The 18,223-nt window shown below is 41.3% G+C and overlaps 1 protein-coding gene across 1 annotated transcript in view; it reads right to left on the minus strand.

Annotated features, from left to right (window-relative positions):
• Positions 1-2,641: 2,641 nt before the first annotated feature.
• ebag9 (estrogen receptor binding site associated antigen 9) overlaps positions 2,642-18,223 on the minus strand; it is a 31,434-nt gene continuing 15,852 nt past the window's right edge. Inside the window, exons 3-6 of the mRNA XM_069921094.1 lie at positions 8,929-9,090; positions 8,574-8,681; positions 8,027-8,118; positions 2,642-3,711 (exon numbers count right to left, since the gene is read on the minus strand). Of these exons, the coding sequence (XP_069777195.1) occupies positions 3,591-3,711; positions 8,027-8,118; positions 8,574-8,681; positions 8,929-9,090 (483 nt within the window). The 3' untranslated portion in view covers positions 2,642-3,590. The remainder of the gene's footprint in view (positions 3,712-8,026; positions 8,119-8,573; positions 8,682-8,928; positions 9,091-18,223) is intronic.

Here is an 18,223-nt window from a genome sequence, read left to right on the forward strand (position 1 = left end):
TCGGTGTATAATGAGTAGAGCAGCGGACTCAAGTCCACATCCTTGGGGTGCGCCTGTGTTGATGATCAGTGTTGTTTCCAATTCGTACTGACTGTGGTCTTCTGATGAGAAAGTCAAGGATCCAGTTGCAGAGAGAGGTACAGAGGCCTAGAGTTTGTAGCTTCTTGACCAGCACTGAGCGAATAATGGTATGAAAGGCCGAGATGTAGTCAATGAAGAGCAGCCTTATGTATGAATTGCTGTGTTCAAGGTGATCCAAAGTTGAGTGGAGAGCCAGTGATATTGAATCTGCCGTGGAGCAAAAGTGACGATAGGCAAATTGCAGTGGTGATTCTGCAATTTGGCCTGTCATGCGATAGGTGATCCTGCAGTCCATAATGATGAGCACAGGGGTTACAGACCTGCCTTAGTTGGCTAGAGAAGTTGATATAGAGATTTTGACAACAACCAAGATGAGCACAAAGACTAATAAACAAAAGATCGGGCTAGTTGCACACTGCCAAGAAAAAATGTCTATTATAATGAATTTAGATTGGAAATAGTAGACAATGGGGCCAGCGAAGTTGTCAATGCATTTGAAGAAGTGCAAAATGAAAATTTGTATTATTGAAACATCTAGCTTGGGAGAAATAAAGTCAACCATGGCAATAGTCAGTTTGTGGACATTGATAGGCTTTGATTCAGCTGCAGAATAAAGCCTTGATTCTGGTTGGAAGACAGACAATACCTAGACTTGCATTCTTCTATTTCTAGGCTATTTTTGAACAAAGTACCAAGAAAAGTAGACAAAAATCAAGGAAAAGACTTGCATATGGAAAGCAATTCTATTTTTTTTGGTAACAGAAGTGAATCAGATGCCCAGAAGTGACACATCAACTGTGAAGTTAAGTCATTAATGACTCAAACATTGCACTGGGAAAACTAGAAGCTGTGAGTGAGGCAACTGTTGGACAGTTCAGCAAGGTTAATTTGGCCCTTGTGTCAGAATGGCTGAATTAAGTTCTATTTAGTTCAGCCATTCTGACCAGGGATGAATCAACTTATTTTCTATGATAAACCTAGACCTTTAGAAATCATGACTTAACCCTTGTATCAGATTGATAACAACAAAATGGACTGTTGTTGAAAGCCTGCACAAATTTGACATGGGCACCTGATGACCTGCCACCTTTCTTTTATGTATGCATAGATCTGGAGGGTTGACAATTAACCAAATTAACCCAAATTGAGGATTTCAGTGAGGACATAGTGTGGATGAAAGCCTGAAGATTACATTAAACTGAAATATCAAGGTATTTGAGAGGTGTTAAAAGGCTCTTTCACTAAAGTATAATTACTTCATTTTAAACATGCATGTTCTAACAAGTGGATTAGAAGGCATGAAAAATTAAGAGTTTTATTTTCTTTATTCAGTTTTATTTAAAAATAAATACTTGTACATACTTGGTCATTTGTAGTCTGGCAACTGGCAGGCCCACACAAGAGAACAGAGGCTGCTTAAGATGGTATTTGAATTGTTGGGCCATTTCTCATTATTGTCATGTGCTGAAAATCAAAAGGGAGGAAAAAAGATATTGAAGTGTGGCCGGGCAATCTTTAAGGAGCCAAGGATCATTGTCAATGGGAAGGCCTGAATGTCACTAAAGTAACAGCCTTCTTGAGCTGTTGGGGAAAACCTCACAAATATGCCAATAGGAAACTAATTTTGATGGATTGCTGCAAAAAGAATAATGAGAAGGAAAAGTCGTTTTCAGAAAATGACCCACTTATCTGGGGATAAACTATTTAAAAGTCTTGCTTTTTCAATATGAGATGCATCTATCCAAAGAACATTGATGTTTTATGGATAATCGATTTCATAGTTCTTCACACAATATAAATTTCACTCTGTCAAGCGATTAGTGAATTTTTTTTGGTAACCTTCAATTTTCACAAAAATCAGCAATTTTTTTCTGGTTGATATCTGATGTCTCATCAGTTGATACAATTAAGGAAATGACATTGCCCACAGTTTCCTGGTGGTTGCTGTTCCTCATTGGTGGATTCTGCCTTTGTTTCTGGCAGCCTTTAGCTCTGCTACATGTGGGTGCAGACAAAACAGTACAAAAACCTAAAAAAAATTGCAACATTATATAAACATCAAATATCTCACCATCTACTTATTACCAGAGAGGAATAGGTGTGCAAGGTTCCCAATATCCTTAACATCATCTAGAAAAACCACAAGCAAGGGAATAGGCTCTGCAAAATCAATGAGAACAGACTTGGTTTAACTTGACTCAAGTCTGGCCAATGACGTACATCAAATTATATTTAATTTACTAAAAGTCTTCTAGTGTGAAGCACATTTTTTTTCCTTTAAAATTCCATCTAAAAGACTTCCATGCATGGAATAGTAATACATATCTATGCATCTAATTTATGAAAAGGCTATGCTTGATGCCAGTTCATTAAGTGATAATTGTGGAATAAGCACCTTTTAATTAACGCATTTCAAGATGTAGGCAGGAATAGCAATACAGAATAAAATTTCTATTCCAATCAGAGAGAAGACAATAGTTTCCCCATATTTTGGATGATATTGGAAAATTTTTTTTAAAAACTTTACAAAATTCATAAGGGCAATAAATAGGTGTCAACCTACAGCAGAACAAGAATAATTTTAATTTAAGGTACACAAATTGCATCTAAGGCAATATATCATTTTAAAGCAGGTACAAGAAATAAGTAGAACAGTTTAACAAAAATAAACAAGCTGATTCTGCTGGGTTCCAAAAATTATGGCATATGCCTGCTGAACAATAAATTACATAAAAATTCAAATTTTGCAGCAATTAGATGCAAACATGACACATTAAGCTTAATGGTTGTAAAATTACATTCTTCATTGCTCCTGCAGAAATGCTATTGTAATCTGCACAAATAATAAAGCAATATTCTAATTTCCAGAAAGCCAAAAGTAATGTGTTTTTTTAAATGGGATCTGCAGTTATGGCAATTTAGTTCCTATATACAAATGTTATTGGTTTTCTTTTTGAACCTATCATTCTTTAGGGACCTTTTTAAAAATATATACAACACAAACTGATGTTTTAATAATTCCTTGATTTCATTGGTAATGCAAGTGTCTAGCTAGATCGAAGATAAGTAAATCCAAACAGGCAAAGGAATAGACCAAAGATATTTTTATGCTTAAATATAATTTCAAATGAAAGATATTTTACACACAGATAAATTATGCCATACAACTACAAATATTCCTATGTTCAACCTGAAAGACTACTGCAAATAATCTACCCACATTTGATGCAATAAAGTACTGCATCCAACAATGCATTGATTGGACAGCTGACAAAAAAATGTATATACACTGTAAAATCCTTTATGTATTGCAGTGATTTCCAGTCATCCAGGAAGATTTCCAAGCATCAGGTGGTGACAAGCAAAACTACAATGCATTGCTCAAATGCACAGCAGTAGCAATTACCATACTTAAAAAATATTCTTTGCCAATGTACACCTGTCATAGTTACCGCCAGAGGTAACATGTACTGCATTTGTCCTGTTAAGTGTCCACATATCACTTGCAGTTATGAAAGTTTCACAGCAATTTTGTTCTGTTCCTTTCTCAGTAATCTTTGAGCATCTTTTTCTATCTTTTTCCTTTGCTGTTCAGCTGATCTCTTCTCTCTCTCAGCAAGTTTCTGCTGCCTAAAAGGTGTGGAATAGTAAGAAAACAAAGTAAGAAATTATACAGTATGAGCATTTTAATTAAGCAGAAAAATCAAAGTTTACTAATTATTCTACAGCCAAGGAATCTAAAGGATTCAGTGAATATTATACAGATACAGTATCCGGCACCTATGGGATTGGTAGATGCTGGATAAGTGAATTTTCTGGTTGCTTGAGATTGCATTTTGTGTGATTTTTTTACCTATTTACTTTCTGTGATTATTTTTTGGAAAGTTGCTGAAGGCTGCCAGTTGCTTGAGTTCCTGATAACAGGGATTTTACTGTATTAGAATATACATTGCATTGGTTGGCCAACTTAATATTAATGCATAGCTAAACAGCTCAAATCACAAAATTCCAAGCACAAATTAGCTTTCAAGATACACATATGCTCTCAAATAATTGCTAATCAATTTTTTTTGAGAAAATTACTTTCAATTAATCAATATACTGGTTGAAACTCCAGTTCAGCACTCGCAACCTGAGTGGTGATGGACCACAGAAACTTCCCCCTGATCATGTTCTCTGAGCAGACTTTTGGGTTACACAAGGGTTCCACTCCCAAGAATCAAAGTTTTAACAAGTCAGAAACACTGTCAACTGAGATTGCAAAAAGTACCCTAGTAGATTAAATGGAACATATTTGTACAGATCTTAATTTTAGATCTTAGATGAATTAATTAGTACAGACAGTACAGTCCAGAAGTTTCTGGACCAGGGTTTCAACTTTGTACTAGCTTTACTAATCCTTCTAATGCATTAATGACAAAAAATATTAAATCACTGACTGGTTATGCAGGAGATAAGCTGAATGGTACAAGGTCATTGCTACAGGAAATGTAAAATTATTAGGAAGCCAGCTTTTCAATGGTAAACTTCTTAATAATTTAAGAATGATTCCTAGTGCACAAAGTTTCCACCTTACTATTTCTTAGTGAAAGTTCTGTGGAATATAAATAATTCAGTTTTTGGTCTAAAATAGAACATGTTTAAAAAATTTCACAGAAGTAGGTGCAAGTCTGAGTTAAACTTGCATTTGAAATTAAGAACAAGAATTTTAAAAGTGATAGATCAGATCTGAAGATAAAAGAAATGGTTTTTCCAACCAGGTAAGAGTGAAAAAAGCAGAATTCTAAATAAGATGCAATATATATGGAGAATTAAATAATCGTAAAGTTGCACAATGTTTGGAAGGGAGCAGAGGAATCATTTCATACAAGAAAGAAACAAAAATGCAGCTAAATAGTCAGGTGCTACACACAGGTTCACAAGAGTAATGGAGCTAAAGCTACAGGAAAGAGGGGGAAAAAGTAATACAAATGTTGGTCAAAACAAAGGTCGACATGCGTGAAAATTTTAAGAGCCAGTATTCACTGATCCACACAGCAGGGAACTCATAACTAGATGAAAATATTGCAGAAATATGAAAAAAAAATGAAAACAGGTTTTCGCTTATTTTGATCTGACAGTACCATCCATTATGTTGGGGACAAATAATTTTTCCCCTTTATTTTCCTGTGTCCCACATTTTTAAATTTGTAATCAAACAATTCACACGTCTGTAGAAATTTGGCAGGGTTTCTGATATCATATCAAATCTTCACAAACTCCTGAGGAAAAAGAAGCGCCGACATATTTTCTTCACGATGCCATTAGTGTGTTGGTCCCAGGAAAGATCCTACAAGATAGTGACTTCCAAGAACTTAAATTCGCTCACCCTTTCCACTTCTGATACCCAATGATCACTGGATCGTACACATCTGGTTTTCCCTTCATGAAGTCAACAATCAGCTCCTTGGTTTTGGTGACATTGAGTGTGATGTTATTGGGGGTGCACCATTCGGCCACGTTTTCAATCTCCCTCCTGTTTGCTGACTCATGGCCTCTTTTTATACAACCCACTACTGTGGTATCGTCAGCAAATTTGTAGGTGGTGGTGTTGTCGTACGGAGCCACACAGTCATAGGTGTAAAGCAAGTAGAGCAGGGGCTAAGAATCCAGCCATGTGGTGCTCTGGTAATTATGGAGATTGTGGAGGAGATATTCTTACCAATCCCCACTGATTGTAGTCTATAGGTGAAAAAATCCAGGATCCAATTACACAGTGGGGTGTTGAATCCCAGGTGTTGGAGTTGCTGATCAGTTTTGAGGGAAGGCTGGAGTTAAATGCCAAACTGTAGTTGATAAAGAGCATCCTGATATATGCATCCTTGCTGTCCAGGTGTTCCAGGGTTTTGTGTAGAGCCAGTGAGATGGCATCCACTATAGACCTGTTGCTACAATAGGCAAATTGGAACTTATCCATGTTGCCACTCAGACAGGAGCTGATATGATTCAAAACCAGCCTTTCAAAACACTTCATTACTGTTGATGAGAATGTCACTGGTCAAAATTTAAAACTGTGGAGCATAGAGGCAAATAAAGTTTTTTTTTTAAAAAAAGTGTTTTTATCCCAAACATTATGGAGGGCACTGTATATCATTTGTTCCAACATTGTATCATCCTCTCACAAATACTCGGGGAAGGAGATTTAAAAAAAAAAAGGACCAGGAGAGAAGGTGGTGGGTAATAGGTAAAGCCAGATGGAGACTGATGAACAGAGAAAATAAAACTGGGTGGAGAGCACAGGATGTGTGGGTTTATTGAAATTAGAAAAATAAATAGATTGTAAGCTACCCATGCTGAATATGAGACATTATTCTTGTAATTGGCTTTTGCACTCATCGGAACAATGGCAAAGGCCAAGGACAGGCAAGTCAATGTGGGAATGGAAAGGAGAATGAAAATAGCATGCAATCTTCAATCTTGAGATGGCCATTGTGGACAGCACAGGTGCTCCGCAAAATGGTAGCCCTGTCCACATTCCACCAATGCAGAGGAGGCCACATTGCAAGATTAAATGTGTAAACATGTTGGAAGAGGTGCAAATTAACCTTTGCCTCACTTGGAAAAGCTGTTTGGGTTCCTGAGTGGTAGTGAGGGAGATGGTGAAGGAATAGGTGTATTATATCTTTGGGTTGCAGGGGAAAAAGCCTGGTGATGGGGGTAGCTGAACTAGGGCTTCCTGAAATGGGTGGTTCTTACAGAAAGCAGATAGGTGAAGAGGGGGAGGGACAAGGAAAGGAGAAAAGAGGGGAAGATGTGACTGGTGGTAGGATTAAAATTAGTTGAAATGACATAGGGTGGTGGAGGCTTGTGGGAATAAAAGAGAAGAATCAAGGAACTCTTATGGCTGTACTGCTGAGGGGTGTGGGGAGGAGGGGAGGGAGAGCAAAAATATGCAAGGGCACCATAAACTGAGGCAGAGGGGAAGACACTTTACTGGAAGGGAGTAAAATGCATGTTCTTGAGAACACTTGCAAAGGAGGAGGAAGTGAAGGAAAACAGATGCCATCCTTACAGAAGTCAGAGTGGGAGGATGTATAGGGTCTAGGTAGTTGTGGGATTCCATGCATTTATAGAAGTTATCAGTGGTGTCTGTCTTCCGAGTTGGAGACAGATTTAAAAGAGAAAAGTGTCAGATATGGTCAGGGTGAAGTAGAGGACAGGCTGAAGGTGGTGATTTAATAGAAGGCTCTGTACTATTGCAGGGGAAAGCACCAATATAGTCCACAGTGTAACAGGGAAAGAGTTGGAAATGTTGGAGGGTGCGGCGCTTGCAATATCGATCTTTACTATGTAATCCCACCAATCAGATCTTCCCTCTCCCCTTCTTTTGTTCTTTTGTCATTTTAACTCTCCTTCCCACTTCCTCACCAACCAGTGTGCCCGAGAGAACCCAAACTGAAAGAAAAACATCTCATATTCTGCTTGGATAACCTACAACCCAAAGTTCAGAAATATTGAATTTTCAAATTTCAGGTATCCCACTCCATTGTGCTCTTTTCCCACAAAGTTCAGCAGCCTAACTACCTTTCTCCTTTTGTTCATCCCTCCTATCCCCCTTCTGCCACCTGGTCCATCTGCCCATCATCCCCTCCACATCTGGTTTCCACCCATCACTTTCTAGTCTACATTTCCTTCCCCAATGCACTGCTGTATGCTGGCAATATTTCCAGTTCCCTCAATCTTAATGCAAGGTCTTCACCCAAAACATCCACTTATAATCTTTGCCCACAGAGGCACAGCATGGCCTGTTACATTTTTCCAGAATTGTTTGCTTTCTAGTTTCCAGCATCTGTTGTCTTTGTCTACCGATGCATGTTGTTGTTTACTATCTTTACATGCTAGGGTTAGAAAATATATTATTAATCCAACTTCTTTCAGGGGCAATTAAAAGACCAAAATTTGTTACCTCAGAACTTCTTCTGCCTCCCAGCTGGCATCTCCTTCCTCTTCCCAAGCATTAGTATTTTCTTGCCAAGTGTCAAAATCACCCAGTTCGGGCTGCAACATAAAAAGTTACTTACACAATTTTATTATGCAATTAAAAGCTAAAATTCTTCATGTCTTATTAAACTATAAATCTCTCTTTTCTTAAGCAGATGACTTTTGATTGGATTAAAAAATAATAAATTAGATTTTAAAACTTGATGGGATCTTTTTCAAAATTCAAAATATAGATTCCTGACTTGTGCTATTCAAAATCTGGATCACCTGATAACCAATAATTTTCTCTTTCAAATTCTATTGATTTTGCTTCACTGTCATGAGGGGAATATTTGAAAACACCTATTTTTAAAATCTGAAATTAGAATTATCCTGTTGAGAATAACTACTGGTTTTAGTTCTGCAATAAAAATTTCATTCTTCTAAATATTGAAGCAAATGCTAATACTGCTCAATTGTTTGTAATAACACATTGGTCAAAAGTGTAAATGAGAACACCTGAAAATACTTACTGATGGCTGAATAAATGGGATATCCTGAGTAGCTGCCAATCTACTAGAAAACCCTATGGTGCCATCTGGGATGCCAAAGTGCAAGGGTTCTTTCTTCTTAATAATAATCTGAATAAAAATGTTTTAAATTAAACACAGCAATACAGAATACAAAGTAGAATATTTAAGTACCCTCCACAATGATGCAACAATAAAATGCTTAAGCTCTAGTCAGGGGGTCATTTTCAAACTTCAACTCTATTTCAACCATTTAAAATATATAGGCATTGAATTACATTTTTAATATTGGGTAATTTTCTTGCACATTTCATCCAGCTGATCTTTTCAATAATTCAGATTTATTACTAACACTCACTTTTTGAGGTTTTCTTATGTTAGGTGTCATATCTTTAAAGTAATCCGGTTCTTCTGGCTCACCAGTGCCATTTTGTTGTGTTGCCAGGTTCCCATTACCCCCTTCAATCTTAATACTGGTTGGACCGTCTTCATCCCAGGAACTCCATTCTTCTACTTCAGGCTTGGAAAACAGAAAAAGATATATATTAAAAAGAAAACAAAACTTAAAGAAGGCACTTATCTTATCATGTGATTGAGAGCATCATTCCTCCACAAAAACCTCATGAGATGAAATCCCACCTTGAAAGGTCAAGGGCAAATTGGTTTGCTGAAATTTTCAATCTTTAAACCATCAAGTTCATCTTCCCATTCTTTCAAACTGACCTAAAAGCTTCCTGATCTTTGCCCAATTGGGATCATATAACCAATTGCAGCAATGGGTGACATAATTAAGGCCAGGACTAGGAAGCAGATCTAATCCAATACTTTAATAAATGCACTGTATTAAACTATGGACATTTCCCAGATTATAATCCCTGTGGCCATCCTGCACCCCTCACCATGCAGACCCAGCAGTCCCTAGTCATGTCTCTGACATCCCCGATGGAGTATGGTAGATTACGAGATTTGATGAAGTGGAAAAATCTCATGACACCGGGGTGGCAGAGGTGATTGTGGAGGGTTTTGAGGCAGTCTATCTATGCACTGGCATATGAACATTTAGCAATGGCTGTTAAACAAATATTTGCACAAAGATCTTTGCTTTAAGAAATAGCCAATTAATGCTTTGGAAGCATTTGCCTTGGCATTCAATTTACAGGTGAACCAATAAAGGTAATTTCAATGACATAATTAAATGTGCTGTAGTACAAAAGGACAAACAATAAGGTTGATCAAAGTCACACCAGCAATGATATTCTGAAGGAACATGGCAGATCAAACAGCATTCATGATCAGAAAAGGTCAATGTTTTGAGTCGGGACCTTTTATCAAGACTAAAGCAGGAAGGGGTGATATTAAGGGGAAGAAGAAGTTAGGGAAGGGTCAAGAGTTGAAAGGGTAGTGAGAGACAGATGGAGTAGAGCAGGGGTGTCAAACTCAAATTCACGGAGGGCCAAAATTAAAAACTTGGACTAAGTCGAGAGCCGAACTAAATATTTATTGAAAATTTTCAACAACATCTGCATGTTTTCTCTTCTTTCAACATATGTAATGTTAAACTTTTTCTTATTAAAATAAATGTTTAATAATAGTTTTGGATAAACTCTTTCCAGAAGCATTAACAAATGAGAAATAAAATATTCAATAAATAATATTTCTCTATAGAGGATTTGTCAAATGTTGCTAGTGTGCTGTCGAATAGTAAAATCTGAGGGCTATTGAGAAAGTGGGAGAATAACATGATTCCTGAAACAATCAAATGGGTGACTGATTGTGGGCATGAACTCTAGCAGAGTTATTTGCCATTCCTTTTTTCCATTGGTACAGATATCCTTTGATTTACACACTTTTCAAGTTTTATGCCTAATATGCTTGTATCCAAGTGCAGGACCATTTTTAACCAGGACTATATTTATCACTCTGACATGAAACTATTGGAAGATCGTTTTATCCTGAGATTAAAGTTCATAATCCTTACTCAGGCCTGTGTGCGGGAGGGCGGGGTTTGCAGGCGATCGGGTTGGACAACGACAGTGCGGGGGCATCGGCTCTCGCTGCAGGGCGGCATCTCGGCGGATCAGCGGCCCCGTCACCGTGAGTCGGCCTGCGGCAGGGAGGGGGTTGTTGGCAACGGTCCTTGTGAGGTCAGGCCCCCCCTGAGTTTCAGCCGAACCCCCCTTGACCTGCTGAGTTTCTCCCGGACCCCCCTTGACCTGCTGAGTTTCTGCCGGACTCCCCTTGACCTGCTGAGTTTCTCCCGGACCCTCCTTGACCTGCTGAGTTTCTCCCGGACCTCCCTTGACCTGCTGAGTTTCTCCCGGATCCCCCTTTGACCTGCTGAGTTTCTCCCGGACCCCCCTTGACCTTCTGAGTTTCTCCCGGACCCCCCTTGACCTGCTGAGTTTCTCCCAGACCTCCCTTGACCTGCTGAGTTTCTCCCGGATCCCCCTTTGACCTGCTGCGTTTCTCCCGGACCCCCCTTGACCTGCTGCGTTTCTCCCGGACCCCCCTTGACCTGCTGAGTTTCTCCCGGACCTCCCTTGACCTGCTGAGTTTCTCCCGGACCCCCCTTGACCTGCTGAGTTTCTCCCAGACCCCCTCCCCTTGACCTTCTGAGTTTCTCCCGGACCCCTCCCCCTTGACCTGCTGAGTTTCTCCCGGACCCCCCTTGACCTGCTGAGTTTCTCCCAGACCTCCCTTGACCTGCTGAGTTTCTCCCGGATCCCCCTTTGACCTGCTGCGTTTCTCCCGGACCCCCCTTGACCTGCTGCGTTTCTCCCGGACCCCCCTTGACCTGCTGAGTTTCTCCCGGACCTCCCTTGACCTGCTGAGTTTCTGCCGGACTCCCCTTGACCTGCTGAGTTTCTCCCGGACCCTCCTTGACCTGCTGAGTTTCTCCCGGACCTCCCTTGACCTGCTGAGTTTCTCCCGGATCCCCCTTTGACCTGCTGAGTTTCTCCCGGACCCCCCTTGACCTTCTGAGTTTCTCCCGGACCCCCCTTGACCTGCTGAGTTTCTCCCAGACCTCCCTTGACCTGCTGAGTTTCTCCCAGATCCCCCTTTGACCTGCTGCGTTTCTCCCGGACCCCCCTTGACCTGCTGCGTTTCTCCCGGACCCCCCTTGACCTGCTGAGTTTCTCCCGGACCTCCCTTGACCTGCTGAGTTTCTCCCGGACCCCCCTTGACCTGCTGAGTTTCTCCCAGACCCCCTCCCCTTGACCTTCTGAGTTTCTCCCGGACCCCTCCCCCTTGACCTGCTGAGTTTCTCCCGGACCCCCCTTGACCTGCTGAGTTTCTCCCAGACCTCCCTTGACCTGCTGAGTTTCTCCCGGATCCCCCTTTGACCTGCTGCGTTTCTCCCGGACCCCCCTTGACCTGCTGCGTTTCTCCCGGACCCCCCTTGACCTGCTGAGTTTCTCCCGGACCTCCCTTGACCTGCTGAGTTTCTCCCGGACCCCCCTTGACCTGCTGAGTTTCTCCCAGACCCCCTCCCCTTGACCTTCTGAGTTTCTCCCGGACCCCTCCCCCTTGACCTGCTGAGTTTCTCTCGTACCCCCCTTTGACCTGCTGAGTTTATCCCGGACCCCCTTTTCTTTCCGTGCCGGTGTCCCAGGACCTTTCCAGGGCAGTCTCCGCGCTCAGGACCGCGCTGGGATCCCGGTCAGCGGTGGAGGAGCAGGTGAGCGCGGCTAATCCCGATCCAGCCCACGCCTCTCCCGAGATTGGCGGGGGGTTCCACCCTACCTGCCCGACGAGCCTCGCTCTCCACGTGTACTCCGGGCACCCACCGCTGGTCCGGTGGGAAGGCGCAGGGCGGCCGGCGCCCCCATTGCCAGGCGGGGAGCCCCAATCTTCCCTCCGGCGTCCCGACTCCATCTGCAGCTCCAAGAAACGCTTTGCCACTGGGGTTCCGGGCGCTGGGAAGCGGCCTTGGCTTCCCCTGACACCGCTGCGGTGGGGGGGTGGGCGGGGCGACCTGACAGCGTGTTTATAAAACCACCCACCACTACTTTTCAAGGACCAGGATTTTTCTCTCTCTCTCTCACCCTGGGACACAGCGGTTACTGTGCATGCGCTATACTGGCGCAGCGGCCAGCGGACCACCTCTAATACATTTTTTATATGATCTTGCGGGCCAAATATAATTATGGGCCAGAGTTTGACATGTGTGGAGTAGAGAGACAGAGAGAGCCCACTGACCAGAAATGACTGACCATTTCTACCCATGGATGCTGCTTGTCCCACTGAGTTCCTCCAGGAGTTCATTGTTTGCTCGAAATTCCAGCATCTGAGGTTTTTATATTTCTATTTTCTTTACAACTAATGACATGATTTTTCTGAATCGCAAAACTGAACAAAATGTTAAAAGTGAAACAGAGAACAATTCAATGCAAAAACTTGAAATCTATAATTTTCCAATGAAATAATTTACTATTAAATAAACTAAGTTTCTTTGGAGGAAAATGGGCCAATTTTCCAAATGTATGTCTTAACTGGACATAAAGGATTGAGTGCCACTGTACCTCCTAAGATGGTAGAAGGGAGAAAACTTATGAGGGGTGTATGAAGTCCTTCACAATGTTTATTGCTTTCAGCATTCATTGTGTGTTGTAGATAACTACTATAGTTTGATCTCATAAGGTTGGAGCTCTGATCAGCAATTTTTAAATCCAATTAGAGTAGCTGTGCATAAATCTTTAAAAATATTCAAGGGTATTCCAGGCAAAGAGCAATAAATAAAGAAATATATACAAAACAAATTTTTGTTTGGCACAATAGAGACATTTTGCATTGTCAATAAGAGATCCTGGTTACTTCTAGAACAAGAGTCACAATCAACAACTCTGAATACATTCAAAAATATTAACTAACATTAAAAAGATGATGGATTTGCTGTGTATTTTCTATTTTTATTTCTCACAATGAATTTCTTTACAAAAACAATGTTTACAGAATGAAAACAAGACAATTTCAAGTCATCACCTTTATTTGTCGTTCATACCATGCATTGCACAGTAAAGTCGAGATGGCACTGCTCCAGATTTACATAAATTAAAATATTAAGACATATACAATAAAAGTCCATGGTATACAATCCACACATGTTCTGGGAATTCAGGAGCCTGATGGCTTGGGAGATAAAACTGTTGCCCAATCTGGATGTAAAGGTTTGAGTGCCACTGTACCTCCTATCAGATGGTAGAAGGGAGAAAACTTATGAGGGATGTGTGAAGTCCTTCACAATGTTTATTGCTTTCAGCATTCATTGTGTGTTGTAGATGTCCATCATGGTAGGAAGAGAGCCCCAGTGATCTTTTCCGTTGACCTCTATCCTCTGCAGGGTCTTACGATCTGAGGTGGTATATAGTTGCTTCCAAACCAGGCAGTGATGCAATTGGTCAGAATACTCTCAATACATCTTCTATAGAATGTAGTGAGGATGGAAGGTGGGGAAATGAAGTTTCCTCAACCTTCACTGGAAGTAGAGGCTCTGCTTGGCTATGGAAATGGTGTTAAAGGACCATCTCTTTTGTTATATTAATGTTCAGATACAGGTTGTTGGCTTTTCACCAGTCTGTTAGTGACTGGTACAGAGCCATTTCAAAGACAAATGACACGAGAACATGCATTTGATCGGAATCATGCACACTGTTTTAAAAATCTGAAATTGGGGATTATTCACAAGTTTAAATTTATTGTCACAGCACATAAATTATATCACATACAACTCTGAGATTCTTTCTTCCTGTTGGCCATGCAGAATTTCTACTTAACGATAGTGGGGGGAAAAACTGTACTCAAGAAAAGATACATAGACATAAGAGAGAAATGTAAGCAAAAAATGCAAATTATTGTGCAATACAGAAACAAAATTAAAATTCAATAATAAATAATGTGCAAAGTAAGAGTCCTTAAATGAGTCTCTGACTGTTGTTTAGGAGTCTGGTGGTTGAGGGGTAGCAACTAATCCTGAACCTGATGTTGAATGCTGTCCTGTGCCACCTATACTTTCCTGATGGCAGCAGTGAAAACAGAGCATGCATGTCCTGCGTGGTGTGAGCCATTAATGATTGCTGCTGTTCTCCGACGGCAGTGCTCCATGTAGATTTTAATCGATGGTGGGGAGAGTTTGCCTGTAATGTACTGGACTGTCCACTACCTTTTATCTGAGAGCCAGTCAGCACACCTTCCATTGCACATTTGTGGAAGTTTGTTAAGGATTTTGATGTCATACCAAACTTCTGCAAAATCCTAAGGAAGTAGAAGCAGTGACGTGCTTCCCTCAAGATGACATTAGTGTTTTGGGTCCAGGAAAGGTCCTCGGAGATAGTGACTCACAGGAATTTAAATTTGTTCACCTTCTCCTCCTCCTCTGATCCCCCAATGATCACTGGTTCGTACACCTCTGGTTTTCCCTTCTAAAGTTCATAATTAGCTCCTTGGTTTTGGTAACATTGAGTGTGAGGTTGTTTTTGGTGCACCATTCAGCCAAGTTTTCAATCTCCCTCCTGTAGGCTGACTCATTTCCCCTTTTAAGACAACCCACTACCGTGGTATCATCTGCAAATTTGAAGATGATGTTGTTGTCATACCGAGCCACACAGTCATAGGGGTAGAGCAACTAGATTGTGGGTCTAAGTACACAACCCTGTTGTGCTCTGGTACTGATGGAGATTGTGGAGGAGATGTTCTTGTCAATCTTCATTGATTGTGGTTTGTAGGTGAGGAAATCCAGGATCCATTTACACAAAGAGTTATTGAGGCCCAGGTCCTGGAGTTTGCTTATCAGTTTTGAGGAGATGATGGTGTTGAATGCTGAATTGTAGTCAATAAAGAGCATCCTGATGTATACAACTTTGCTGTCCAGGTGTTCCGGGGTTTTGTGTAGAGCCAATGCACAAATCTAAAATTTGCTTGCTGCATCCACATAAACCTGTTGATCCAGCAGGCAAATTGGAATGGATCCATGATGCCACTTATACAGGAGTTGATATGCTTCAATACCAGCCACTCAAAACATTTCACTGTGGATGTGAGTGCCACTAGTCAGTGGTCATTTAAGCAAGTTACCAGTAAGATTGAGGCCAGTTTGAAGTGGGCAGGTACCACACCCTGCCAGAGTGAAAAGTTGAAGATATCCATGAATACATTGGCCAGTTGGTCAGCCAGGTTTTCAATACTTGGCCAGGTACTCCATCGAGACTGGATGCTTTCCTAGGATTCACTCTCCTGAAGGCAGCCTGCACATCATCTTCAGATACCAACAGTAGAGGATCATCAGGGGATGTGCAGTGGTTCTTCCTTGTTCTGGTGGTCAAATCAGGCATAGAAGGCAATGAGTTCATCTCAGAGAAGGCTTTGCTGTCTCCTACTGCATTTGATTTGGCTTTGTAGCAGGTTTTATCATTTCAGGCCTGCCACAGCTGTCAGGTATCTTTCGGGGTAGATTGAAGGAACTAAATTTAATTGAGATTTGCTCTAAGGCAGTGCAATAGGAGGTCGACATAATCCAAACATCTGTTCATCAGCTGATATTAACTTACCACCTCCTTTCTCTTTGCCAGAATCCGAAGTCTGGCCCACTCTGTGAATCGTGAAATCTTCTGGTAGGATCATGGCATCCAGTATGTTCTCTGTAAGCCAGATTATCGGTGCAACAGAAATTTGTCTCATCTGCATCTGATAAAGCAACCTTGCCCTGAGGTAATCAATTTTATATTCTAATGACTGGTCATTCGCCAGTGGTATGGATGGTAGGGGAGCCCTCTGGCTTTGACCTTGGTGGTAACTGGCCCTTTAAGGGCTCTGCATTCCAGCCGCCTGACTCAGCCATCACCCAGGAAATTTTTTAGCAGCTCCTCCTTGAGAAGTAGACTACATGCTTCCGATTAGTGAAAGAAGGTCAGAAGGCAAGCATTGGAAAAGTAGGAGTTTCTGCAGCCCACGGAAAATCACCATTGAAAGCTGGCGGCATTTAAAAAAGTTCCTTTAAGCATTAAACTGGAACCTTCTACACTTCAACCATTTAAGGAGTTATAATCCACATTTAATGAAAAATGTCAAGAAAAAAGATCTAGTTTAGTATAAATTAATTGGAAATATTTTTAGACAGCATGGATACAGATCCTTTGGCCCAACTTATCAAAATGTCCCACTCACACTAGTCCCTTCTGCCTGTGTTTGGCCCATATTCTCTAAACCCATCCTATCCATGTATCTGTCCATTTTTTTTAAAACATTACTTACTCCGGCAGCCCATTCCATACACTCACAAACCTCTAAAAAAAAAAGTTACTTCTCAGGTTCCTGTTAAACCTCTCCCACCTCACCTTAAACCTATATCCTCTGGTTAATGATTCCCCTATTCTGGGCAAAAGACACTCTGCATTCACCTGATCCATTCCTCTCTTGAGATCCTCCCATGCTCCAAGATGTAGGATACTTAACCTCTCCCTATAGCTCAGGCCCCCCAAATCCTAGCAACATCCTCAAATCTTCTCTGCATCGTCTCCAACTTTCCTTCAGCATTGTGACCAAACCTGAACGCAATACTCTAAATAGAACCTCTCAAATTTTTCATGACCAACTGCAACACGACCTTCGAACTTCTATATTCAGTACTCTGATGAAGACCAATGTTTCTGAAGCCCTTTTGACCAACTGGTACTATGTACGTGTACTAGATCTGCACCATTCATTATGAAGGACCTATTCCTAAAATGCAACACCTCACATTTTTCCATTTTAAATTCTATCAGCCATTCCTCTGCCCACTAGCCCAACCAGTCATGCCCTTGCTGAAATCTTTGGCAACAGTCTTGACGACCAACAATACTAGACACTTTCAGGGTATTCTTAAATTTGCTAACCATGCCTTTCATTTCAGAGCCTTTTGCCTCAAGGAAAAGTCATTGTTTACACTTTCAATATTTTAGAATACTCATGTCAAATCTTCTTTTGCCCTTCTGTGGGTCAAGGAGATTATTCTTTCTCATCGTCTCCAACTGCTTATCCTTGCTTCCTTGCAGATTTTAAACACAGTTTCCCCAAGTGCCAACACTGTTAAATAAAGGGAAAATTTCATTTTAACTCTGTTGAACTTCTTTGGACCTTCTGATTTTCATTTGCAGTGGTAAGCAAACACGAGAAAGTAAAACACTGCCAGACTCCAGGTTAAAGTTCAAATTTAACGGTTAAAGATTCTTTTTATTGTCACATAATAATACATAAGAATGTAACGTACATGATACACTTTAACCTTTGTTTGCCGTAAGGCAGACAAAAGGTCACCATTAGTATTGCCAGGCGCCCCTTATAGTATGAGAGAAAGAGAGCAAAAGAGAATCACTGAGTGTCCGTGGTCTCATCTCCGGTGCTCCTGCCGCCTCTGTAGCTGCACAGACTCCTATTAGATTTATCAGCAATCCGAACTCCAGATGCAAAATTCTGACATGGTCATGAAGCCTTCAGTGCCAAAGGTTCTTTGGGAGCCTCTCTTGCCCTCAGCACACTAAATCCCAGCTCCAATATTTGGTTCCCATGAGCCAGTGTCCAGCAGCCTGCAGTCTGTGTGAGTCCGCTGACGTAGGTTGCCCACAACCTGTGTAGGTTCTTCAGCCACTGAGCCCCTCGCTGGTCTGCTGCCATGGTCA

This window comes from Narcine bancroftii, chromosome 2 (assembly GCF_036971445.1).
Source record: "Narcine bancroftii isolate sNarBan1 chromosome 2, sNarBan1.hap1, whole genome shotgun sequence".
NCBI lineage: Eukaryota > Metazoa > Chordata > Chondrichthyes > Torpediniformes > Narcinidae > Narcine > Narcine bancroftii.